The 26,564-nt window shown below is 42.0% G+C and overlaps 1 protein-coding gene across 1 annotated transcript in view; it reads left to right on the top strand.

Annotated features, from left to right (window-relative positions):
- Taf1 (TATA-box binding protein associated factor 1) overlaps positions 1-26,564 on the top strand; it is a 667,992-nt gene that overhangs the window by 308,512 nt on the left and 332,916 nt on the right. The window contains exons 17-18 of the mRNA XM_080273519.1: positions 25,422-25,509; positions 26,016-26,188. Of these exons, the coding sequence (XP_080129645.1) occupies positions 25,422-25,509; positions 26,016-26,188 (261 nt within the window). The remainder of the gene's footprint in view (positions 1-25,421; positions 25,510-26,015; positions 26,189-26,564) is intronic.

Below are 26,564 nucleotides of genomic sequence, written 5' to 3'. Positions count from 1 at the left end.
GAATAAAGTGATGGTTATTGAAAGAGATGGTGACTCCCAGTGTGATGTTACAGTGAATGGAGAGACGAATTGGTGAGAGAATTCAGATACCTGGATATGGTGATAGAAAAGAGAGGAAAATGTGTAAAAGAAGTGGAAAGGGGAGTGATGCAAGGAAGGATATTAGCTGGTGTTATGATAAGAAACAGAGGCTTGAGTGTTGCAGCTGCACTAGGCTTACATGAAGGAGTGTTAGTGCCAGCTTTAACATATGGATGTGAGACTATGGTGTGCCTTGAAAATGAAAAGTCAAGAGTGAGAGCAATGGAGATGGGACTGCTGAGGAATGTGTGTGGAGTATAGAGAGTGGATAGGACACAGAATAATGTGATTCGTAAAATATGTTGAGTGAGGAAGTCTGTGGACGCCAAAATCGAAGAGAGTGTACTGAGACGGTATGGTCATGTGAAGAGAATGGATGACATCAGAGTGGTGAAAAAGTTATATCTAAGCACATCTGAAGGAGGGAGGAGGCAAATTAGGCCAAGGAGAAGGTGAAGGGATATGGTGGATGAATGTGTGAGGAAGAGAGGTATGGAAGACAGTGAGGCCAGGGGACCGACAAGAGATCGAGCTGGCTGGATGAATGTTGTGAGATGAAGTGCATGATCAAGGACTTGGCACCCCTTTTTAATGTGACAGCGTTCGGACTGATTCTATCGGATACGTTTATGTAAGGCTACAGAATATAATGAAAGTTTTTTGGCATATCAGATAGAGCCAGGATTCTGGGAACTTGAATGGAGTGAATGGAAGCGTGGACCATTGAACTGGGCAAACTTGGGCAGTCTGGGCGTTGCTTCTCCTCCCCCTGCCCTAGAGTAGGAAAGGAATTGCAGATAATGATGATGATGATGATGATTAGGATGGTGATATCATTCAGAGGACAAATGCCTACCTTGCTATTCATATTGCCCATTACAATCGCTTTATAACTCCTGGGCATTTCTCTGCTACTTCATCCAGCTCATCCCAAAACCTGTCTTTCTCTGTCTCACTCCTGTCCTCATGTGGTGCATATGCTACAAACAAAAACTGGTAGTGATCAAAACAGTAGCCACACCAAATGAAAACAAACTAATATTATTATTCAATTATGCAGTGAATGAATGAGAAATACTGTCTACCAACACGGTAGCCACACTAAATGAAAACAAGCTAGCTTCATTTAGGAAGTTGTATGTGTAGTACAGGTACACCCCAGTTTAATGATGCTATTGATTTAGTAAAAGCCCATTGCTAGGTGCAGTATGGTATATCAGGGTAGATTTAACATGTAGGGTATAGGGATGCATTTTTGAGCTTTGGGTTTCCCCCCAACCAAGTCCTAAACCCACCCAAATGAGCCCAGAAACAGGTTTGTAGCTCACCTAAACCCCCAATCAGCTTTAAAACAAGCTAAACTAAGCAGTTTATAACTCATCTAAACCCAATAATAAAATCTGAAAATTGTCAAACATGTCTGGAAAAAATCAAACAAGTCAACTGTATCCCAAAATGACAGTATTCACCCCACCTGTGACTAAAACACATTAATATATCAAAAAATAGTGTATAAGTCAACCTAAACAAAATTTAAGTCTAGAATATCATCAATATTGGTTAAAAAAAAAAATCAGTCTAAACAAAATTTAAGTCTCCAGTATCATCAAAGTTGGTAAAAAAAAACTTAACCCATCGTTAAACCGGGGTTTGGCCATCATTAGGCGGGATATGGTGGTATTTCTGCCCCCATCGTTAAGCCGGGGTATTGCATTTAGGGTTATCGTTTATCAGGTTGTGTAGATCAGATATTCATTCTTAGATCTTTCGTGGAAAAGTTTCTAGAGAAGGAAAAGAAGTTGTATGCGGCTTTCATGGATTTGGAGAAAGCATATGACGGGGTGGATAGACAAGGATTGTGGAAAGTATTAAGAATATATGGAGTAGCTGGGAAGTTGTTGAATGCTGTGAAGAGTATGTATGATGATGCTAAGACTGCAGTGCATGTGGATGGTGAACTGAGTGAATTCTTCTCTTTGAAGGTTGGGTTGAAACAGGGATGTGTCATGTCTCCATGGTTGTTCAATCTGTACATGGATGGGGTAATAAATGAGGTACAAGGTAGGGTAGTGGTTGTTGGAGCGGCCCTGATGAGAGAGGGTAGTGTTTGGAAACTCCCTGTACTGCTGTGTGCAGATGATACTGTGTTGTTGAGTGAAGACGAAGGGGAGCTGCAAGGCTTGGTGGATGAGTTTGGGAGAGTGTGTAAGAAACGGAATCTAAAGGTGAATGTAGGGAAGAGTAAAGTGATGGTCTTTGAGAGAGGTGAAGGCAGTGAATGTACAGCGAGGTTGGATGGTGAGGAATTGGAAAATATGAGTACGTTAAGTACTTGGGTAGTGTGATGAGTAAGGATGGAGGTTTGGAGGGTGAAGTGCTTGAAAGGGTACAGCAGGGAAGAAAGGTTGCTGCTTCCTTGAAGGCAGTGATAAGAAACAGGGAAGTGAGCATGGAAGTGAAAAAGTTACTACGTGACAGTATTGTGATACCAACTCTAACGTATGGAAGTGAAGCTTGGACATTGTTGGAAGGGCACAAGTCAAGAGTGAGAGCAGTGGAAATGAGTTAAGAGGAGCCTGTGGAGTCACATGGAGAGACAGGCTGACAAATGAGGATATAAAGGAGCGTTTTGGTGTGGATGTGGATGTGATAGGAAGCGTTAGGAGGAATGCACTGAGGTGGTTTGGCCATGTGGAGAGTATGGAGGGTGAAAAACTGACGAAGAGAGTGTATGTGAGTGAGAGGGAGGGGGAGGCCGAGGATGAGATGGAGGGATGGGGTAGAGAGGTATATGAGAGAGGCGGGTGTGAGTTGGGAGCAGGGCAGTGAAATGGCAGGGGACAGGGCGACGTGGAGGCGATTTGTTTGTGGCCACCCCGAACGGGATTGAGGCGTCTGGCAATAGATAGACAGATAGTTTATCAGGGTATACCTGTAACTGTATTCTGTACAATCCCAGTTAACTGAGAAGCTTGGGGAATTTAACTTTCCAGTCACCATTTGCCCAGATATCCAATGTACACTGTACAGTAAAACCTCTATGTAACAGACTTCATTAGACCCAAAATTCACTTTTATCGGAATCGAGGAACTACCAGACTACCGTATTTGCCGGTGTATAGGGCGACTCTTGAACCTCGTAAAAAAATGCCCCGAACTGTGGGGTCGTCCTAAACACCTGGTATAAAATCATAACCTCTACATGCTGAGGTTATGGGATCCATAAGCATGATAGGGAACATCACCAAACATTCACCTTGATCATTGTTTCCCAGAACAGAGTACATATATGGTCAAAAACTGTTGAAATTACTAACATCATCATCAAACACAACTTGATTTCTGTATGAAAGAAACTTTTATAAAAAATACCTTCATGGATACAGCCGTGAGGATGTAAGAAAGATGATTAACCTGTTGAGCCCATGCCATGATCTCCATCATGTATCTCAGTAGCGACTGGCTGGGTTGTTTACAAATTACCACCGAGTGCAGGGTTGCCAGATATGAAGCAAGGCTCATTACCAACAGTGACAAACAGAAGTGACATTGTCGTTATTCCTCGTGGATTAACTTATGTCATACAACTACTGGATGTCTGTCTGAATAAACCATTCAAAAACCGCATCCGTGAGCAGTGGAACGAATGAATGATCATTGGTAAAATGTGGTATACAAGTGTGGTCAGATTATACCTGCTTCAGGTCTGGATGAGCTGTGATTTTATCATCAAGACATGGAATGATATTCCTGTGGAAACAATCATCAACTGTTTCAAGAAATGTGGAATATCCAGTTCAGTGGATGACAGAAGATGACATTTTGTGAGTGGATGAGGAAGAGGATGCCAAAACTACACCTTTGAATTCAGAGTTTGATCCTTATGACGAAGGACTGCAAACTTTAACGATGGATGAAGTTTATGAACTGATGATGTCAGGTGTGGATAATACTGATTTTGAAGGTTTTCAATCACTGACAGTTGATGTGATGACACTAATAAATTGTAACTTTCCTTTAACTTGTTTTGTAAAATTCTCGGTCACATGATTTTAGGTTTTTAGTACGGTTTGAGTTTATACTCGAATATTAAATTTATAACCCATTTTGATATCGGAGGTGGTACATGCAGCTTAAATAGCTTGTAAAACCCATAGAAGCTGGTTTAAAGTAAAACCTAACCAAAGGCTGTGTTGCTGAGCAATGTGATAATCATATCACTTCACTGGTCAGTGGAAAGCGTGATAAAAGACTGGGGTTACTGGGGCAGCGAGCTCCCAGTGTCTAAAGAGTTGGTACTTATCTTATGCACAGGGTATACCCCTAAACCCACATTTTGTATGGAAATATTGGGAATAGTCTGATACACAGGTCGGCCTTATACACCGGCAAGTGTGTTAAATTCTTATACTGTACAGCAGGGGTCGGCAACCCTAGGCACGCGTGCCAGACTTGGCACGTGAAGTGTTATACTATGGCACTCAACGTGATCCAGTGTAACAAAGAAAATATTGAAAATGCAAAGAGAGAGAGAGAGAGAGAGGTGGGCACATCCTTTCTTACTAAATCAATTAACACGGTTGCTACAGTGTTAAAAAATCTTACCTGACATGCAAAGTGGCGAAAAAATTGGCATTAATTATAAATTGGCACACCATGTTCAAAAGGTTGCCAACCCCTGCTGTACAGGTATATCAGAAAAAATGCAAAAAAGCCAGAAGCAGTCCAGACTGCGTGACCACTTCAGCTGTGTTCACCACAATAAGGTGTTAGCAGGGGGAAGTCCGGATGTCGTTTTTTTCGGAAAGGCTTGGGCCTCAGTTATTCTCCTATAGTGAGGTTTTACCTTTCTTCCATACATAGGCTACATCATTGCAATTTATACAGTGTCACTGTCATCCAGGGCCACACAAACAATTCCATTTGAATCATAACCCCTGTTTAAACATCCATAGATGTAACACACGTGATTGCACTGTCCTGCAGTAGTGCAAAATGCACTTGATAAGTTCATTTTGTTAAAAATATTACAGTATTTGTTATATTATTCATGATACATGGCAAAATAAAATAAAGAAATAAATCTTGAGCATATATTGATGAACTTATGATTTGGAATGAAGTGTTCCACAGTAGAATTATCACAACTCCCTTGCTCATAATTGTGTATACAGTCACAGTCCACCAATTTGTTCTTCAACTGACCGCCGTCATTCCACTCCTTACTCGCCACAGTTGTTTTGCAGATGATAGAGTAAATACGTATGAATTGCAAGCAGAGTAATTTTATCCAACAAAACAAACTGTCATTTCTATCTTCTAGATATTACCTTCTCTGCCAAAGCAAATGTGTTCTACGATGATGTATAAATTTATCATAGAATGCATTTGCACTGCCAAAGCAAATACTGTACACTCTAATATGATGTATAAATTCATCTTAGGACACATTTGCAGTGGCAGAGAAGATAAAATGTAGCTGTTTGAAATGAAAGTTTATTTTCTTGGATAAAATTGTTGTGCTTGCAATTCGTACCTATTTACTGCATCATCTGCAAAGTAGCTGTGGTGAGTGAGGGGTGGAGCGATGGCAGTCATGTGAGGAATAAATTGGCGGGCTGCGGCTGTACAAACAACCGTGAAGTAATGGAGTAATGCTAAGTCTGTTGTACAACACTTCTTTCCAAAATCATTTCACCAATAAGTGCTCAAGATTGATTTCATTAGGTTATTTTTTCATTTTTTTACAAAGAAAATAATGAATAATATTTAACGATGGCTTTACCAATGTGCTATAAGGTAATGCAGGTTCATTGGTATTTCATTAGGTAGAATACCGTACTGATACCACACATTTTCGGCTGATGGAGAGTATGCCTTTTTTCAGTGGATTTATTCGTCTCGCTTTTCAAATAAATTCCCAGAGCTTGGGTCCCTGAGACAAGACAACATAAATTGTGGAATTTCCTATGTTCAGTTCTGTTACCAATGTCTTATAATGTTCACTTTTTAAAAGTCTATAGCATATGTCCAGCTTCTGTTGCAAGGTGAGTGTATTGTGCTTAAGATTAGTTGGCACTTCAGGCATCACGATGGTACACAGCACTATCACAACATGACATAACAATAGAGTGCTTATTTACTGACTGGTAATTTGTGGAGGTATGGAGGGTGACTGAAGTAGAGGAGGGGAAAGAGGGGGTAGGAGGGCTGGGAAGGGGATTAACTAGGAAATGACCTTGATCAAAAATGCTTTCACTTCACATCCCCCAACTTCATCCAGCTTCATGTGACACATGACAGTCCCGTGCAGGGTCAGGCATTCAAAGTGGCACACACTCATATTTTATTTATATATTTGCCAATTGGTGGTAGGTGGGGGCACTCACCATCCTTTCGCTCAATGTAATGCTGCTTTGAGTGTGTGCCCTTTCCTCTCATCCTTCCTTCCTCTTCTGTCGTTCTCTCCTTCATTCTTTCCTCATCCTTCTTCCTACGGGTAACTTACACTCCCTCTTCTGTCTTCCTTTCTTTCATTCTTTCCCCTTCCTTCAGCCTAGGGGTGACTCCACATGGAGTGACAAGCCAAATGGTTTCTTGTACACCAGGAAACCATTTACTATGCTGGATGGTAACCATAATAACCAGATTATGGCACCTGGTGGTTTAGTGGGTAATTAAGGTGCTCCAGTCAGATTGAGCCTGTTTAGGTTTATATTCAAGGGGTGGTAGGGGTTTATTTGCTCACATAATGTCACTCAGGGATGAGTGAGGCTGGTCACTCCCATCTTATATGTCAGGACCAACTTGCCTAACCCCGGGCTCCTCCGCTCGTCATGGGGCAAAATGAGAGTGGATGATAGATGGATGGATGGATTTGCCAATCTGTGAATTTTCCTGGTTGTCTGAAAATCCTGGTTAGCTGGATACCAGATGTCTGGGATGGTACTGTTTATTTGCAGTCAGAAGCCTTAATCACCAAGGGAGTTGCAGTAGATGAATAGCCTTCATATAACCCCATCCTCCTTCATTCAGCTCACACTGCCCTCATTCATATACCTCTTCACTTCAGCCTCAGCCTCTCTCCCTACTTCTCACTCACATATACAGTAATCTGCCCACTATCCGGACACCCAATAACCGGACACCCCACTACCCAGACATTTTGGGCCTGGGCCTTTGGGGGGCCCCCCCCCAAAAAAAAAAAAAAAAAAAAAAAAAAAAAAAAAAAAAAAATCCATTCCCCCACCTGTAATTTAACTTGGCGCATGGTGCCGAACAGCTGTGTTTACCCGTGGCCCCTTCCTTCCTCCCTTCCCAAGTTACCGCATAACTACCATCCTGAGAGATGCTCATCACAATGGAACAGTGAATAAACTGCAATACCTCACCACTAGACCACATGGGAATTTACAGTGTTGTGCAGTGCTAAGAAATTAGAATTTAGAGTGCAAAGGATTAAGTGTGCAGTGCAAACTGGCAGTTGAAACTGGCATGGTACAGTTAAGAACAGAACTTGCAGTGTTAAACAATTATAACTCACAGTGCAAAGAATTAAGTGCAGCACAACATTGGATTATTGTATGTGCTTCAAGAGCATTTTCACCACTGCCAGAGCCTTAGAGGAGGCAGGTTAATCTGCATAACGGCCATGGACGTGCTGTAAGTACCCGGTACACTGTAAAATATTTTCCATCCTCACTTCTGAGTCCTCATTCTCTGGTTCCTTTTCATCTGTTTCATGCTTTCTGTCTCTTATTTGTGTGAATAGGGTCTTCAATAGGTGCTACACATGTCTGGTAGGGAGTTATTTAGGTGACTTTCAAAGTTAGGCTGGGTTAGGGTCATTAAGTACCAGTCCAGGAGGCAGGGTCCCAGCATCTGGATGAACCCACATCCTGGACATGCCTTTGGCTATATTAGCCTACATCAGATATTGGGAAGATTACTGCTTACTGCTAGTCAGTGTCTTACACTCCAAATTCCTAACAGCCAAACCATTTCAGCATGCATTGCTTAACACATTTACATCAACACCATGATTTTCCTAAGCATCCTTATTTGTCTGTCTCTCCATGTAGCTCCACATGCTCCTCTTGGTGACACATTTCAACTTATCTCACTCCTGACATATATCCTTCCAACAAAGTTTAAGACTTATTTCAGTACTTTAGAGTGGGATCGCAATATAGTGTACTGTTATGCAGTGCTTAATTTACAGTGGAATCTCTTGAATCATGCATTTCTAAACAGTGGTTTCATAATACATGGCAACATCATGCAATAGTTTGAAATATAAGTTTTTTTTTACCAGCCACGGTGACGACTGGATGCGTCTGTGTATCTTGCATTCAAAATCCTCATTTACAGCGTTCAGAGGTAAGTTTGTAAAAATGCTCAGTAGCTGTGGTAATCCAGGAGTAATAAAAAGTAACCTGTGAAAGATTCATTTCAATAGAAAATAGGGAAAGACCGTGCCCGTTTGGTAAGCTCAGCGAATCAGCGACTCATACAGTGACACGGAGGCCGCTGAGGATGACGATGACACTGTTTCTCTTGCCTCCACACTGAACTTTGAGGGGTTCCTGAGGGATTTTGATGAGGAGGAATCGGCACAGATACGGCAGCATGAGGCAGCAGCACACTTGCTTCATGTTGAGAGGCAGTAGTCTGCCTCAAGCCTTGGACTCCCTTCCCCCATGTCCAGGTCGTTTCAGCCATAAACTAAATTAGACCGTAGCGGCCTAAAGTGGCAGATGACCAAATTGCCTTACCACCAAAATACGGGGTAGCATATGGGTGACTACACACTGATTGCAAGCCAAATGGTTTCCTGTACACCAGGAAACTATTTACTTCACTGGGTGGTAACCATATAACCAACTTATGGTGCCTGGTGGTTTAGTGGGTAATTAGGGCACTCCAGTTGGATTTAACCTGTGTAGGTTTATATCCAAGGGGTGGTTGGGGTTTATGGCTAACGTAATGCCACACAGGGATGAGTGAGGCTGGTCACTCTCATCTCAAATGTCAGGACTGACATACCTGGTCCTGGGCTTCGATACTTCTCATGGGGCAATACAGGATTACATGATGTATGTTAAGTCGGATAGGACCTAAATGACTTCAGCCTAACAGGATCATGGCTGAAGATAAATACGTCCAGATAGTCCCAAACTCCTTTCCCCCTCCCCTGTCCATTTAAGCAGCGTTTTCAGTCAGAGTCAGGTAAGAATCTTACAGTATTGTTCATTTCCTTTAAATATGGTAAACAAATTTCTTTTCCAGGTTGTAAGTGTTTGCTGGTGACAAGTTTGATGTAGGTTCTGTTCTGACTAGTTTGGTCCAGGTTTTTGACAAGTTTGATGTAGGTTTCGACCAGTTTGATGTAGGTTTTTGACTAGTGTGATGTAGGTTTTTGACCAGTTTAATGTTGTTTTTTTTACCAGTTTGATGGAGGTTTTTGACCAGTTTGATGGAGGTTTTGACGAGTTTGATGTAGGTGTGGGGGTAAGGGAGACAACTTTTCCATGGTGACAGACTAAAGTAATTTTCCCCATGAGATTCGTTATTTCTAACTTGTGAAATTCTCAAATCGCAGCCTGTGTCCAGTCTCACAAGACCACAGTTAAGGAAAGTCCATTGTACAGTATTTCCATACTCTTCTTATTTCTAGTGTTTGCTCTCAGTGTACGTGCTATACCCTTTTGTATAATTTGTCTTCAGAACATCATTCTTGTTCATTGAACTACTTTAACTTTTGATAGTGTTCACACTTTCCATTTTCTGACCATGTTGCCTTATTATGCTTTCCATGGCTTCATTTTTCTCAAAAACCGCAACTTTGCATTTTGCTATAATTACAGGTACCTCCTAGTTTACACAAGATTAAATTGCATGTTTTTGAAGTACATTATGAAAAATCTTTTTGTTTACATGTTTTTCTTAAAATAACATGATTTAAGAAAAACTAAATTCACACCACGGGACATTGCATTTTGCAATTACCAGAGGTGTCACCCTGTCTTTCCATGCCAGAGGATGAAAATGCTGCCAGATATGCATTCACTGTTGTACCAGCTTCGTACACTGTGCAGCCTCACCAATATTTTACACCATTTTTTCTTTACCTAACTTATCTTCGTCTGATTCATCATGGCCTCCAAGCGTCCTTCTACTTCTGGAGTATAATCCATATTTTATTTACCACAGAATACACTAGAAAGTTCATACAACCTAACTCCTTCACTTAACATGTACTCTTATGGGAAAATTATGTTTAAATTACACGAAATTCAAATTACGCGACTTCATCTGGAACACAGTGCTCGCATAAATCGAGAGGTATCTGTACTTTAAAATTTCATTTCTCACTCACACACACTCTTCCAGTCTCATTCACCAAGGCTTACAGCTCCCAGTCATCTTTGCTTAACAAAACAGTACCGTTAGCAGACAACAGTAGAGGCAGTTTCCACAATCAACCCTCCCATATTAAGAACACTCCAACAGCCATGCTCTTTCCTTATACAGTATTTCTTTAAACAGACCATCCTTATATACTGTCTATACTGAATATCTGTGGAGACATGGCATATCCCTCTCCTAATCCGACTTTCAGAAAGAAGAAGAAGAAAAAAAAAAAATCAGTTCGTTTTCACCATGCATTGCCAGCTGTGCACCCTCATTCATACTCTTAACAGCTTTCAAGAGTTTCTCATCCACATATATTCTCAATACTTTCCATACTCTCTGTCATATGATTCTACCGGATATAGGAAAGCAGCATGCAACTTCTGCCCTTTTCTTTACAACTGTATTTTCTGTTAAACATCTTAGTGTGCTCTGATATCTGGTCAACACATCCCAGCTCATTCCTAAAATCCCATTGAACCCTCTTATCAATCCTTCATTCTCATCCAAACCGTCAGTAACTATCCTTCTTTACACATGGATCCTTTGGTTATCATGCATTTGGTTATCGCGGCTTTCATTATCACTGCTATATGAAAATCCACACCTGTGCCACCCCCCCCCAAATCGTTATTAATCGCGGCTTTCATTATCACTGCTATATGAAAATCCACACCTGTGCCATCATCACATTCCCCCCCCAAAAAAAATCGTTATTAATCGTGGCTTTCATTATCACTGCTATATGAAAATCCACACCTGTGCCATCATCACATCCCCCCCTCCCCCCCAAAAAAAAAAAAAAAAAAAAATCGTTATTTCACAACTGAGCAGCATTCTTTTGACAGTGATGGTGCAAAATCTTTGGTTTTTAGTGGCTTTGAGGGATTCAGAGATGAGGTCCTACTCGGGGAGTTAATCCCAGGTGATGGAGACCACTGACTCACCACCCCAAGCCTCAGAACCCCTTACCTTATTGTGCCCTTTTCATCATTTCCTATTAACCTATCCTTTCCTGTGTGTGTCTGATACTTACCATAATAGTATACTGTATTTATTGAGCCTGAATTGTTATAAAAGGGAAAAATTGGGTTTTCAAGTGGGATCCCCTGTACCAGTTAGGATAAATTCCATAGGTTCTGTGCTTTCATAATCGCGCATTTTCGTTATCACACACTATGCCCGATACTGTACCAGTTATGTGCAATAACCAGGAGATCACTGTACTATGTACTTTTCCCACAACACTGGATGAATACCCTTAGAACTGTCACTCAGTTCTCTTTCCCCAAGTACATGGGAGCTTTTGTACAGTACTATAGCCAATTCAGCCTCATCTGAGAAGGGAATAGCCATAAGCCTTTGAAAGCTGTCGGCTGATTGGTTGTCTGAGTGCATTCATTAGTAACAGTGCAGTTTCAATATGTTTATTATACATACATACCAACATACATACACTACTATAATCCTGTGTTGCCCCATGAGGAGCGTAGGAGCCTGGAGTTAGGCAAATTGATATTTAAGATGAGAGTGACCTGCCTCACTCATTCCTGAGTGGCATAACATGAGCGGTAAACCCCAACCACCCCTTGGAAATAAACCTACACAGGCTCAATCCGGCTGGAGCACCTTAATTACCCACTAAACCACCAGGTGCCATACTTTGGTTATATGGTTACCACCCAGCATAGTAAATGGTTTCCTGATGTACAGGAAATCATTTGACTTGTTACTCAATGTGGTGTCACCCGTAGACAGAAGAAAATGGAAAAAAAGGAGGAAAGAAAAACAGAAGAGGAAGGAAGGAAAGAAGGAATGAGGAGAGGAAAGGGGAGTCACCCAAAAGCTTCACTGCATCAAGTATATTTATTATAAGGGTTACAGTAACCATTGTTCAAATAAAATATATATATGTATGATCATTTTTGTAGATTATCTGCCTATGGGTGACTCTACCCTGAGTGACAAGCCAAATGGTTTCTTGTACATCAGGAAACCATTTACAGTAGTATGCTGGGTGGCAACCATATTTCCAAATTATGGCTCCTGGTGGTTTAGTGAGTAATTAAGGCCCTCCGATCAGATTGAGCCCATGCAGGTTTATATCCTAGGAGTGGTTGAGGTTTATTGCTCATGTAATGCCACTTAGGGATGATTGAGGCTTGTCACTCTTATCTTAAACGTCAGGACCAAGTTGCCTAACCCCGGGCTCGTACGCTTCTCATGGGGCATCCTAAGATTGGATGATGGATGGATTGGTAAAATAAAAACGAGACCTGACAAAGTTTGTCAGATAACTTAGATACATGTGAAAGTTTCATTTCTCCAGTCAAATCAACACTCAAGTTTTATGAGTTCTTTGATTTTTTCCCCATGTTGAGGCGAGCTAAGATAAATTACATGTCATTACTGTGATATTATGTAAAATCTGACTTAAGATACAGTAATCCCGCATATTTCGCGGTAGTTACGTTCTTGTAACCCCCGCGAAAAGTCAATTCCGCGAATACTCTATTAACAATTGAATCTTACACTTGTGTCCACCATGCTGCCCATCACACAGTCCATGTCCATACTGATTGCGAGACAATTCGCCGTCAGACAATTCCCCGTCAAAACATGGACGATTCCCCTTCAGAACAATTCGCACCCTGGACGATTCCCCGCCATTCTATAAATATACTAATCAATACTTTTATCAATATACTTATTAATTAATCAATAGTTTAATAACTATATTTCAAGGGGATCCAGCAAAGTCTATATTCAGTAGCGTAGGTTCTGGATATTATTTATTAGTTGCTCCTTTAGTCAATAATTAACTTGTTTCTTCCTTGCTGTAGTTGCCTTTGAATTATATTCTAGCATCACCCATAGCTATCTTCATTAATGAAGGCGAATTGTTTTGTGTTCGTTGTGACTGCGAATTGTCCCGAAACCTCCATACTCATCCCGAAATACCTTCTTACAAGATTGAAAGCACATACTCCATTATGAAGGAAAAACGTAAACACCATACTGTAATACACAGTTATCTACACATTTATTCACAAAACAGTACAAAATAAAAAGATGCATCAACTGGTGATAGCACACACTTGCACGGTCGTTTCTTAGCTTGTCCAATAACACAATTTTCTCGGCTAAGGTCATAACTTTTCTTGATCGTTTTGTCACTTTGGAGTTCTTTCTAATTGTATTATTAGCCTTTGGTGAGGCTGGCTTACGTCCTGGGGCCATGTGGAAAGCAAGTGGGAGGCAAGAGGCTCATATCATAGTGCGGTTACGAGAACAACATACACGTGAGCCAGTCAGGCGTGGACTGAGGATTATGCGAGGCAGAGAGCAGTGTTGCCATACCCAAACAACGAAATTATGCTAGGGCAATGAAAAAATTATGCTAGATTGAGCAAATTTGTTCCAAGTATAAAATGAATTATGCTAACTTGAAGCTAAATGATAAAATTCTATACATATTCGTGCTACATATTAATTATGTATTGTTTACTATGAAAATATTAAAATGAACCTACATACAGTAAGAGGATAAATATCGGTTTTCTGCCCATACTGCTTTTTCCCACGAAACTTACTTTTTTCTGATGGATTTTGATGTGATTCATTCGATTTTGAGCATAATTTCCGTCGGAAATAACCAGATTTTGAGATATGACCCCCCCCCATCCCCCTGCAATAATGGGGGATGTTTGGGGAATCGGCGGTTATAGAGAGGGGGGGAAACACAGAAAATGGTCATTTCCGACTGAAATGAAGCTGAAACTCGAATGAATCATACCAAAATCCATCGGAAAAACCTAGGTTTCATGGGTAAAATACAAAGCTCAAACTTATCCTAACCTAACCGAACCGAACCTAACCTAACCTAAAACCTAACCTAACCTAACCTAATCCAACCTAACCTAACCTAATCCAACCTAACCTAACCTAACCTAATCCAACCCAACCAAGCCCAAACTGAAAGTAACCAACTATTCAAACATCATCTTACCTTATCTCTCTCTCTCCCTCTCTCTCTCATTTGTAGCTTTTATAAAATTATTCCAAAAATATTCCATTCCATTCTAAATTATGCTAGAATGATGCTAAAACTTCTAATATTCTAAAAAATATTCCAGACTCGAAAATTTGATCAAAATTATGCTAAAAGAATAAAATTATGCTACATATGGTAACACTGGCAGAGGGGCCGTGGGAAAGGGACAGAGGGTGGCGTGAGTTTACCGCGCTACAATTTGAAGCTGCGGGAATTTCAAATTTTTTGTTTTCTCTATATTCAAGGATATTTTAGTTGAACTTATTAATGCTAAGAAAATCCGCGAGAGGGCAAAACCGTAGACAAAAAATCCGCAAAAAATGCGGGATGGCATTCCAGTGAAATATGACACATTCCCTGAATTTTGGTGAATGACTGGTAGACGCAGGGGAGGAGGGGAGGGAGGCTGCTCACTGCAATGGCAGCCAGTCACGAGAAATGGGAACTGGGATGTTGCACTTGACTAAGCAGACAAATTTTCTAATTTACCTGACAGTGTTTTGTTGTCATATCAGTTTACAGTATGCGCTCTTATTTCACGTCAGTGGTAAGCATGTTGTCTTTTTACTTTTGATTATCTACAGTTACAACAGCTAATTTAAGATATGGACTCCGGGATAATGATAAGGACGGGTGGCCTATAGCCACTTCTTCACCTGTGTCTACCAGTCATTCATCAAATATTGGGAAATATGTTATATTTCACTGGAATTCTTATGTCTTAATATGTTAAATTTTACCTAAAGTCTCAGTAATGATGTATTCATTCATTCATTGCCAGACGCCATGTATCCCAAACGGGGTGGCCAACGGCTTAGAGTTAATTGTTTTACAGGGAGGGGCACTAATCCTCCACCAACCCCACTTGACACGTAGGGTGTTCCCAGGCGGTCACCCATCCAAGTACTAACCAGATGTATAATTTACCTTAATTTGCTTGAACCCGGGGAAAAAGTCAAGGAACTCGTAAAACTTTGTCCAAAGTGTTAATTTGACAGGAGAACCTAAAATTCAACTCATATTTGATAGACTTTGTAAGGTCTCATTTTTAAATTAATCTATGCAGATAAGTATATATGTATTTTTTTATTTGAGCTGTCTTATTGCCAGATGATTATTGAAACCCTGATAATAAAAATAATTAAAATACATCTTTACTAATAATTGCTTTTGGACAACCAATCAGTTGCCAGTGCTCAAAAACGTAAAGCTCTCCTCTTCTCAGACAAAATTGAATAAGTTCTAGTTATGTGACACTCTTCTGTTCTTCTCAGCTAAGCATGATATTTACCATATCCATTCAGCCTTCATCACTCCCCTGTATTTGAACATTTCACCACACACTCAGTGAATCCTTGGTGCTTTATTTTGACTTTCATCAGTGCCTCATACACTTCTATCCTTCTGATCCTATCTGCCCATCTTTTCTCCTCCCCCTCTTCTAGTCATTCTCCAGTCACTTATACAAGGACTGCATTTGTTCTCTATATTCGTCGAGTCTTTAAGATATTCTCTCCATCTAGTCACTTTCATTTCTTCAGAACATACATTCTGCCATTATTGTCTTTCACTCCTTTGCTAGCACTGGAGAGGATGCCTCTACATAGTGGCACTGATATAACTAGGTGCAGAGCTGCATGAAATGAGAATGATGGATTGCAGCAAGGCACCAGGTTCACATCCAGATGAACCTGGTGCCACAGCAACAACAATAACACATTTGCTACTGAACAGAATGTGATTCCTGAAGAGGAGTGGGAGCAGTGTACATGGTGTGTGATGTAGTGGTATTGTGGTGTCACTGAAAATGTATATGTTGTTGGGCTGTGATGTAATGTCAGTGCTTTGGTGGTTGATGTGATTCTGTTCTTACAAGGCAGTGTATTTAGCAATGGATTTCAGCATGGAAAGTAAGGGGTGCTAAAGATGAGGTGAAGTAGAGAAAGATTATCCAGGTGCTTCAGGATGCGTAAATGGACATTGTGGATTGACAAGACTAAATGGAGAGGTGAGTGTGTCAGAGAGTGGGAGCATGGTTGGACAATATGTGTAAGTGTCAGTGGGAATGAGAGGACAAAAGAGGGTTTACGGTATGTATTGTGTGTAAGAGATGGGCAGAGAATATAAGAGAGTATGGATCAGTTGGTTCAGGGATTGTGTGGATAAGATTGAAAGTAGGAAAACAAATGTGGGCGATTGTGTGTATATATGTGCCCATGGAAGACCATCCAAGCAGAGAGAAAGAAGAGTTCTGGGCAAATGTGAAAGTGTACATGGGAACGTTTGAGAGGAATGAGGGAGTGTTTTTGATTGGAGATATGAATAGAAAAGTGGGAATGTGAAGGTGGATGAAGTAGTTGGTGAGTGGGATGTGCCTGCAGAAAGGGATGAGAATGGCAGTGCTTTATTAGACATCTTTGTGGGGAGGGGGTTGATGATAACCTATACCCTCTTTAGGCACGAAATGAACCACAGGTAGACGTGGTGAGTGATGAGAGTGATGGGTGGTGAACTGAATGAATGGAAGGCAGTGATTGATTATGTGTGTGTGGATTAGAGATTGAGAAGATATGTAATGGGTGCAAGAGCATACAGAGGTTGGGGGAGTGGACTTTCGTACCACCACTTGGTGGTGGTGAAAGTCAAGGTACAAATGCGATGAATGAAGAGGAGAGACGGACAGGAGGAAGAAGTCCATGCAAAGAGAGTAGAAAGGTTACAAGAGGATGGAGAATAGGCAGAATATAAGAGAGAAGTGGACATGTGATTGGGTAAATATGATTTAGAGCAGATGGGGGAGGTGGAAGGTGTGTGCAAGATATTCACAGAAGAAATCTGTGCGGCATGTTAAGTGGTGTGTGAGTTGAAGACAAGACGAAAGGGGGTGCAAGGAAGAGCATGGTGGAGTGTAGAGGTGAGACAACTGTAACACAAAAAAAGAAAGCACATTTTGAGTTAATAGAAAGCAGAGGCATTGAGGAAGTTGAGAGAGAGGAGTGAGTTATAAGTGGAAAGGAAGAGAGAAGTGAAAAGATTAGTAGGAGAGAGTAAGAAATGAGTGGATGAGGACTTTGGAAGAAATTTGAGTGTAAAGTGGTGGGAATGTAAGAAAATTTTGAGGAAGGAGGTAAAAAGAGTTCATCACCATTATCCGGACCTCCTTTTCCACCCTAGGGTAGGGGGAGGAGTAGCACATCCAGACAGCCCAAGTTTGCTCAGTCCAGTGGGCCATGCTTCCATTTATTCATCATTTAAACCCTTGGAATCCTGGCTGTATCTGATACACCAAAAAACTTTCACCACATTCTGTAGCTTTACATAAACGTATCCGATAGAGTCAGTCCGAACGCTGTCACATTAAAAAGGGGTGCCAAATCCTTGATCATGCACTTCATCTCACAACATTCATCCAGCCAGCTCGATCTCTTGTCAGCCCCCTAGCCTCACTGACTTCCATAACCCTCTTCCGCACACATACATCCACTATATCCCGCCGCCTTCTCCTTGTCCTACCTCACCTCCTCCCTCCGTCAAATTCGCTCAGATATACCTTTTTCACCACTCTGTTGTTATCCATTCTCTCCATATGACCATACCATCTCAGTACACTCTCTTCGTTTCTGATGTCTACAGACTTCTCCACTCCGCATCTTTAACGAATCACATTTCGTATCCTGTCCACTCTCTGTACTCCACAAATATTCCTCAGTGGTCCCATCTCCACTGCTCTCACACTTGACGTTTCATTTTCATGGCACACCATAGTCTTACACCCTTAAGTTAAAGTTGGCATTAACACCTCTTCATATAAGACTCGTTCTGCTGCAACATTTAAGTTTCTGTTTCTTCAAAGCCGTCATTGGACCAGCTACTTTCCTTCCATGTGTCACTGTGCTTTCCATTCTCTTGCCCATTTAACTCTTTTCTGTCACTGCACACAGGTATTTGAACTCTCACCAGTTCCAGTCTCTCTCCATTCACTGTAACATCACACTGAGAGTCAGAGTTAGACAGGATAGTAAAGAAGGATAAAGCATGGAGGAAGAGTTCTTTCGTGTTAGGAGAGGCAACAGCTCCTTGAACTTTCTCCATCCACTCCTTACCCTAGCCACAGAGCTAGCTCCAGCTGCACATCCAGCACATAACGTGTCCCCCAAATGACAGAACTTCTCCGCATTCTAAAGAGACCTCTGGCAAGATCAGTCCTTTCGCATCTGACCATCTCTACATGGTCTTTCAGACACACCACACACACGCAACCTGCATTATTGTACAGCTTACCTCTAAAGAGGAAAAGGGGATTAATTGGTATGTGATAATCATAAGAGCATTTGTCTTCTCAGTGTAACAGGAAAAGTATATGGTAGGATACTTATTGACAGAGTAAGGGAAGTAACAGAGGAATTAGTTGGAGAAGAACAAGGAGGTTTTAGGAAGGGAAGAGGTTGTGTAGATCAGATATTCATTCTTAGTTCTTTAGTGGAAAAGTTTCTCGAGAAGAGAAAGAAGTTGTATGCGGCCCTAATGGATTTGGAGAAAGCATATGACAGGGTGGATAGACAAGGATTGTGGAAAGTATTAAGAATATATGGAGTAGAGGGGAAGTTGTTGAATGCTGTGAAGAGTATGTATGAGGGTGATAAGGCTGCAGTGCATGTGAATAGTGAACTGAGTGAATTCTTCTATTTGAAGGTTAGATTGAAACAAGGATGTGTCATGTCTCCATGGTTGTTCAGTCTGTATATGGATGGGGTTATAAAAGGGATACGAGGTAAGGCAGTGGTTGTTGGAGCAGCCCTAGTGAGAGAGGGCAGTGTTTGGAAACTCCCTGTACTGTTGTTTGCAGATGATACTGTGTTGTTAAGTGAAGACGAAGGGGAGCTGCAAGGCTTGTTGGATGAGTTCGGGAGAGTGTGTAAGAAACTGAATCTAAAGGTGAATGTAGGGAAGAGTAAAGTTATGGTCTTCGAGAGAAGTGGAGTCAGTGAGTGTGCAGTGCGGTTGGATGAGGAGGAAATGGAAAACGTGTATTTAAGTACTTGGGTAGTGTGATCAGTAAGGAGGGAAGTTTAGAGGGTGAAGTGCTTGAAGTAGTACAGCGAGGAAGAAAGGTTGCAGGTTCCTTGAAAGCAGTGATAAGAAACAGGGAAGTGAGCATGGAAGTGAAAAAGTTACTTCATGACAGTATTGTGATACCATCTCTAACGTATGGAAGTGAAGCTTGGACCTTGTTGGTGGGACAGAAGTCAGGAGTGAGAGCAGTGGAAATGAGTTATTTGAGAAGAGCACGTGGAGTCACATGCAGAGACAGACTGACAAATGAGGATGTGAAGGAGAGTTATGGTGTGGATGTGGATGTGATAGGAAGCGTTAGGAGAAACACATTGAGGTGGTTTGGCCATGTGGAGAGAATGGAGAGTGAGAGACTGACTAGGAGAGTGTATGTGAGTGAGGTGGAAAGGGGAGAGGGAGGGGAAGGCCAAGGATGAGATGGAGGGATGGAGTGGAGAGGTATATGAGAGAGGGGTGTGTGAGCTGGGAGCAAGGCAGTGAAATGATGTTGGACAGGGCAACATGGAGGTGATTTGTTTGTGGCCACCTCTTACAGGATTAAGGCACCTGGCAATAGTTAGATAGAGATTACCTCTACTATTACTACATCCCTTATGCACCCACTTATCACAAACGCTACACTAGATGGAGTGCTTCCCACACCCTTGAGGCAAACTGCTCATGACCACACTCCCTCTAGTTTGACAGTACTGCCTCCAGCTTTAGATATCAGCAGTTTTGTTTTATCTGCATTTACCCTCAGACCCTTGTGCCCCATTCTGTCTCTTCATTTCCCAGGTCTTTCCACCACTTCCCTTTCATTTGCTACAGTCGACATCAAGTCATTGATATACAACATTTCTCATGGGAGTTCATTTCTGAAGTCACATGAGAGAGCCTCAAGCACCATGACCAACAATAAAGGGCTCAGGATTGACCCCTGATTCATGAAAACTTACACAGGAAACTCGCCTCTCAAATTTCCATTCACTCTCACCGGAATGCGTGTACTCACATACATAGCCATAACGACACCAAGCAGCCACTCTTTAACCCGCCAACTTGCATTGACGTATATATACATCCGAACGTTTTGTCACTATGAATCTCTCTGACATATAAACGCGCCGCAATTGCAAGGTCCGTCATTTGCACATTTTTCAACTTTCTCGTGTGATTTTTGGTACATATACACAGGACACCTTCCTCCACTTGATGCCAGGCAGGGACAATGCCTTACCCTGCGTGACCCCCCACCCCCCCCACACACACACACGCCTTGTCTCTGCAACTCACCTATTACCGGTGACCTGGCCAGTAAAGACGTGTCACGCCACGGTACGAAATTCAAGGCCAGAGTGATTCCCCAGTCGATGACAATATGGAGGACAAAGTTTACGTAACTTTAGAGGAAGAAACAGTCAGAAAATAATGATGATCAGGCAATGTCGCCAAAAAAGGTGCAGTATATCGATGTGTTTGGTGAGTGAAACAACACTTATACCGCCTATATTACTGTGTGAAAACCAACATACTATTGTACCGCATATATTCAGTTAAATAAATACCTATTATGAGTGGTTTGGAATAGTTACCCCTCCCATAGAACACATTTTCTCTGGAGCCAGGCCCCATTGACAACACAGCGAGGTAAGGGTATTGTTACCTGTATCGGCATTTTAAACCTCAGGTGAGCGATTTCTCTGAGTTTTCGATGTTTCTCATAAAAAGTGGAGGTTTAGCCAAAAAAAAAAATCTGCCGGGATTGGGGAAGGTCATTGGTTAAAAACGGCCGGGATGGGGCAGGTTAATCCCAAACGTTCTCATTGCCCACTTCACCCCTTCCCTAGGGACTCTGTCAAAGGTCTTCTCCAGATCAACAAAGTATGTGACCAAGTAGTGGTAACCAAATGCCTTGTCCAGTCAGGAGGAATGATACCCGTCTGCCGGATCATTTTTATGACTGCATGTATTACCATGATCATGGCGTCACCCACAGCTTTCATGTGCTCCGTTGGGATGCCACAAACACCTAACTGCTTGCCCACTTTTCAACCTACCCACAGCCTTCTTGATTTCCTCTTGAGAAGGCATGCTATCACCAGTAGATGGAAAAGCAGTTAATGCTTGTACACCAGTTGACACGAGCTCTCCACTGAGAGATTCAGAAGTATACAGCATCTCAAAGTATTCAGCCCAGTGAACCCTCTACTCACTTGCTCCTGACCTGAACCATCCATCCTCCGTCTGAACAGAGGTAACCTGATAGGTATGTGTGGATTGCAGCTTCATCAGGGCTTGGTAAGCAGGCAAAAGGTTATTTGCATGTAAGAAGCCTTCTGCCTCCTCAGCAGTTTCCCTGACATAGCTCCTCTTGTCTCTTTTCATCAAAACTTGTTCCCTGTGAGACAAGGTTATGCAGCTCCCAATCCCCAGCAGCACAACTCTCCTCAAGTGTGACCAGTGTCTCCAGTAAGGCAGACCCCTCCTTGATCATGGGTATTCTCCAACACACTCATCAGCTAATGCCAGGGTAGTATGCTTAAATGTATCCCATTGTTCAGCAGGGTCTTCAACAGTATTGTACTGAGCACCTTAGACTGATTTGAGAATGCTAGTGCACACTCATGAACACCGCATCCCCGAGTTTCTCAAGATGGAACTGTTTTTGGTAGCAATTTGAGCTTCTCTCAGTGTTAATTTGTAGCCAAAGAGGAGTAGCAACAAGTCTGTGATCAGTAGCAAAGAACTCTACTTCCCTGGAAACCGTTCAGTTTCTGAATGATCCTCCAGTGAGTATTAACAAGAATGTGGCAAATCTCCTTTGCAACCATTCCGGGAATAGAATACCAAGTCCAGCAGTGATGATCTGGCTGTCGGAATGAAGATCCAGGAATTCTCAGCTTATAGGACTTTGCAAAATCCAGAAGGTAACAACTGTTGAAATTCTTCATTTCAGTCATGGGGACCTACACAGTCCTTGAAGCTTTCCTGTCAGTGCCAGTAACCACATTGAAGTCATTCAGGACCAAGAGTGTATCATGCAGTGGGTGCTGTTCCACAGCTGAGTCAGGTTTGGCATAGAACAGCTCTTTCTCTTCAAGATCAAAGATCACACATCACACATCACACTCGAGATGCACAGTGCAGTAGAGGAAGTGAAGCGCAAGGAGTGCATCAGCTTAACAGCATTCTGTGCTCATCAACCAGACTAATGCTGTCGATACAAGAGACAGAGCGAGCAGGAACTGCCACAACAGTATCTCTAAGCAGGGCACCATCATCACAGCCAGACCACCAGTATGTGTAACCATTGCTGCCGATCTCGCCATCCCTGGGTCATCCCACTTCAGGCAGTGGAGCTATGCCAACCTCCAATTACCCCAACTCTTGTGACAGCAAAGGCAATTGATCATCCTTTGGCCGGTTTAGAATGTTCCAGACCCCCTCTCTAAGTGTCATCCAACCCATGGGTAGTTCTGCTGACTCATATGCCCTGCACTGTTGTGATGCAAATTAAAAACAGAGTTGGAGCTAGGGGTCCACCCTCCCCCATAATCTGGCTGCTGGAGTCCCATAGACTTGACCCAGCAACCATCATAATTGGTGCCAGCCTGACAGGCTTTTGGGGCCCTGTCAGGCTGGCACCAGAGGGAGAGCCCTCTGGCAAATATGGATCAGGGTCAACATACACTGACCCTGATCCTCCTTCCTCTTCTGAAGTCGCACGAGATACAAGTTTTTACAGGGAGGGAATGCAAACCCTATCCCAACCTCCCATATCAAGGAAAGGCTCACCACTAGCCTATGGACATGGGCATGGATCCCTGGCAAAGGCTATCCAAGTTTGGTTCAAAGTTTTCCTTCTAAGTGGACTGCCAGTCAAGACTAACGAGCTCCACCTACCGTGTTGGGTGGCCAGTGGCTTAACCCCTAAAGTCCATAAATCTCCAGGCCCAACTGTTACCCCAGCTGCAAAAAGGCATCGATTTTTCAGTTTTCACCAAGGTAAAATTTTCTCTTACCGATTTGAAGAGCTTGAATTTATGCACCATAGGCCTAATGGTTACGGCACAATTGACCGTCAAATATAATAATAGTTGCCCATCACCTGTGAACGAAAATAGGAAAATTTTGGCCTATATCTACTTTATCACCACATATTCTTACAAAAATCACCCATATCAATATTAAACCTGTGCTCAGGCATGAAACAAACTGTATGAGTGTGCATAAAAAAAGGAGAAAAAATTACCTTTGCATCATCATCATACCTTTGCATGCAAGATAAAATTTTATCAGTTAATACTGCTTAAGTAAATCATTCAATATCATAAATATTTATACATATATTGAAATGTATAAATGAAGAAAAAACAGTATGATAATATAAATAAATGAATTAACTGAACAAAAAATAAATTGCTTGTCATGAAAAAATATTAGGTTCTGCATGTAAAGAATACAATAAAATACATGTATGTGTTATATAAAGCATTAAAAAACCTGTACTGATGTGTGTAAATGGTTAAATGGCAGAAATAATGAAAGCAAAATCATAAGTTGCGGGTACCATACAATCACAAAACTTTCGTATAAAAAATGAGGGAAAAAGGGTAAATTATACAAAGAAACTAATATTCTTTGGCCAATAACCTTACATAAATAACTAATAACAGATATAATATACATTGCATCATATAGAACAGGTCGAGTGTAACAGCTCGTAAATCATTGATGCAGTGGCCTGGTGATTGGCATGCTTGATTTGGATGGGAGGTCACAGTCAGACGTGGAACCGATGGGGCAGAGGGAGGTGGAGTGGGTGTGGGGGGGGGGCCCTGGGAGGTGGAGGGGGGGTGGGGGGGCCTTAGTAGGGAGGGAATATGACTGCTACACCCTCCCACAGTGGTATAGAGGGGGTATGGGGGAGATTTGGGTGGGAGGAGACAGTGAGAGGAGGATCCAGTGGGGCAGAGGAAAGTGGAGAGATAGCTTGGGGGGGGGGGATTGGACTGAACGAACCTTGTCTAAAACACATCGGTTGATGATGAACAGTCTTATCCATGATGAACGGTAGCTTATCCTTGTTTCGACACGTCTTGCTTTTTGTCCTGTGGGGTGTCGTACCATCCTCCTCACTTGCCTAGACCAATGGGGTTACTGGTTTAGTCACTGACAATCTGACTGTGTAACAAGTAGTACTGAACTACATGTTACCAGTAGCAGAACAGTGTCTGACCTGACAGTAAGATGCCAGGGGGAATGTAAATGTTTAAAATGTTGATTTCGTGTTTGTGACCTGAATTGCACTTCGTGACTATTTCAAATGTGTTGTTCTGGAAAGTGGTTGTGTTGTGGATGTATGAATGTAAGTGATTAGGCCTCCTTCATGGCCATCAGTTCTGTCTGTGCAAATGTGTGAGTGTGTGTGATTTTTAGGGTTTCATGTGTGCATGTAAACTTGTTAATGGGTGAGTGCAATGTGTATGTAGTGTTTGTGAAGAAAGCCTTGAATTTGTGGTGTTTGGTGCTGTGACCATCGGCATTTAATTGTAACATGTTTGTGCTGTGTGTTTGAGGCAGTGTGTATATTGTGTGGGTCTGCATCGTAGGTGTAATGTTTGTGCACATGGGATGATGATGTGGTGCCAGTGGTTGTGTGAATAGCAGGAGGGGAAGGAAATTGTACTTAAAGTAACAGGAGGTGTGTTTTTGGATTTGTTGCGCATGTCATATACCCATTAGCTGTGGTGTTGTCTGATCTGTCAGAGTTTTGATGTTCATCATTTACTTCATAACTGTTTATGCCCACCCCAAGGTTGCACCATGGCATACCACTCGAGCATACATCCAGGCAGTGCGGGGCAAGTGTCTCCTGCAGCTCACAGGCCCAGCTGACCCCACAGGTAGAATCAACCCTTACAAATCAGTTTCCGTCTCATTTTAGCTTCTGCAGATTACCAGTTTATTGTACAATCAAAGACAAAAGTCATGTCCTGAAATTTGATGAATACATCTGCTGAAAGTTTAAAGTTTTGCTGCGTTCTACTTTGCTCCATAGGAATGGTTGGTAGCACTGACCTTAGTTACCATTTGCTCAAGATAATAAGACTGTGGCTGCCAGCCACTGCTTGCACGATCTTGCATTGGCTCACTCACAGTCACCCATGTTCATATTCCTACTTTCAGTCTTATCCACGCAATCCTCGAACCAACTGATCCATACTCTCTTGTATTCACCTTCCATCTCTTGTACACAACAACACATACACCCTCTTTTGTCATGTCATTCTCACTTACTCATGTCAAATACCCCATCCATGCTACCACTGTCACACACACGCACCACATACTGTAGAATAATAATAATAATTTAATTGATGAATACGTCAACCTTCTTCTTTGTTACCAGGTTGTGGTGAAGGTTTCTCCTACATCCGTATCCCAAACAAGCCCACGCAAAACAAAGAAGAACAAGAGCAGCAACCCAAACGCACTGTTACGGGAACGGATGCTGATCTTCGGAAGCTGTCACTGAACAATGCAAAGAACCTCCTTCGTCAGTATGGAGTACCTGAGGATGAGGTAACATTTGACTAAATAAACTATAGATAACCTTTGCTTTAATTTGATGCCCCAAGGTGCCCATCTTGGGAATCATCTGTGTCAAGAAACTGGCAACAGCCTAGGGGCAGTCCCAGAGATCCCGCAGTGATCTTAAGTTATTAATACTGTACATCATTGCCAATGAAGTTTGGATGCTGGCATTGTTGTTGTTGTGGCCCCAGGCTCATCAGAACATGAACGTGATTGACTGCAAGCTGAAGTTGCCATTCCCCAGCTGTTCATCATCCTACTTTCAGGGGATGGGGAGGGAATTTGTATAGTGTGTATAGTCAGTTTGTTTTTACCTGACAGCATTGAGCTGCTGCTATAACTTCCAAAATAAATTGTTGCATAT

The sequence above is a fragment of the Coenobita brevimanus genome, chromosome 55 (genome assembly GCF_032717465.1).
Source record: "Coenobita brevimanus isolate Jiangsu-jjx chromosome 55, ASM3271746v2, whole genome shotgun sequence".
NCBI lineage: Eukaryota > Metazoa > Arthropoda > Malacostraca > Decapoda > Coenobitidae > Coenobita > Coenobita brevimanus.
This window is presented reverse-complemented; position numbering and strand designations above follow the sequence as displayed.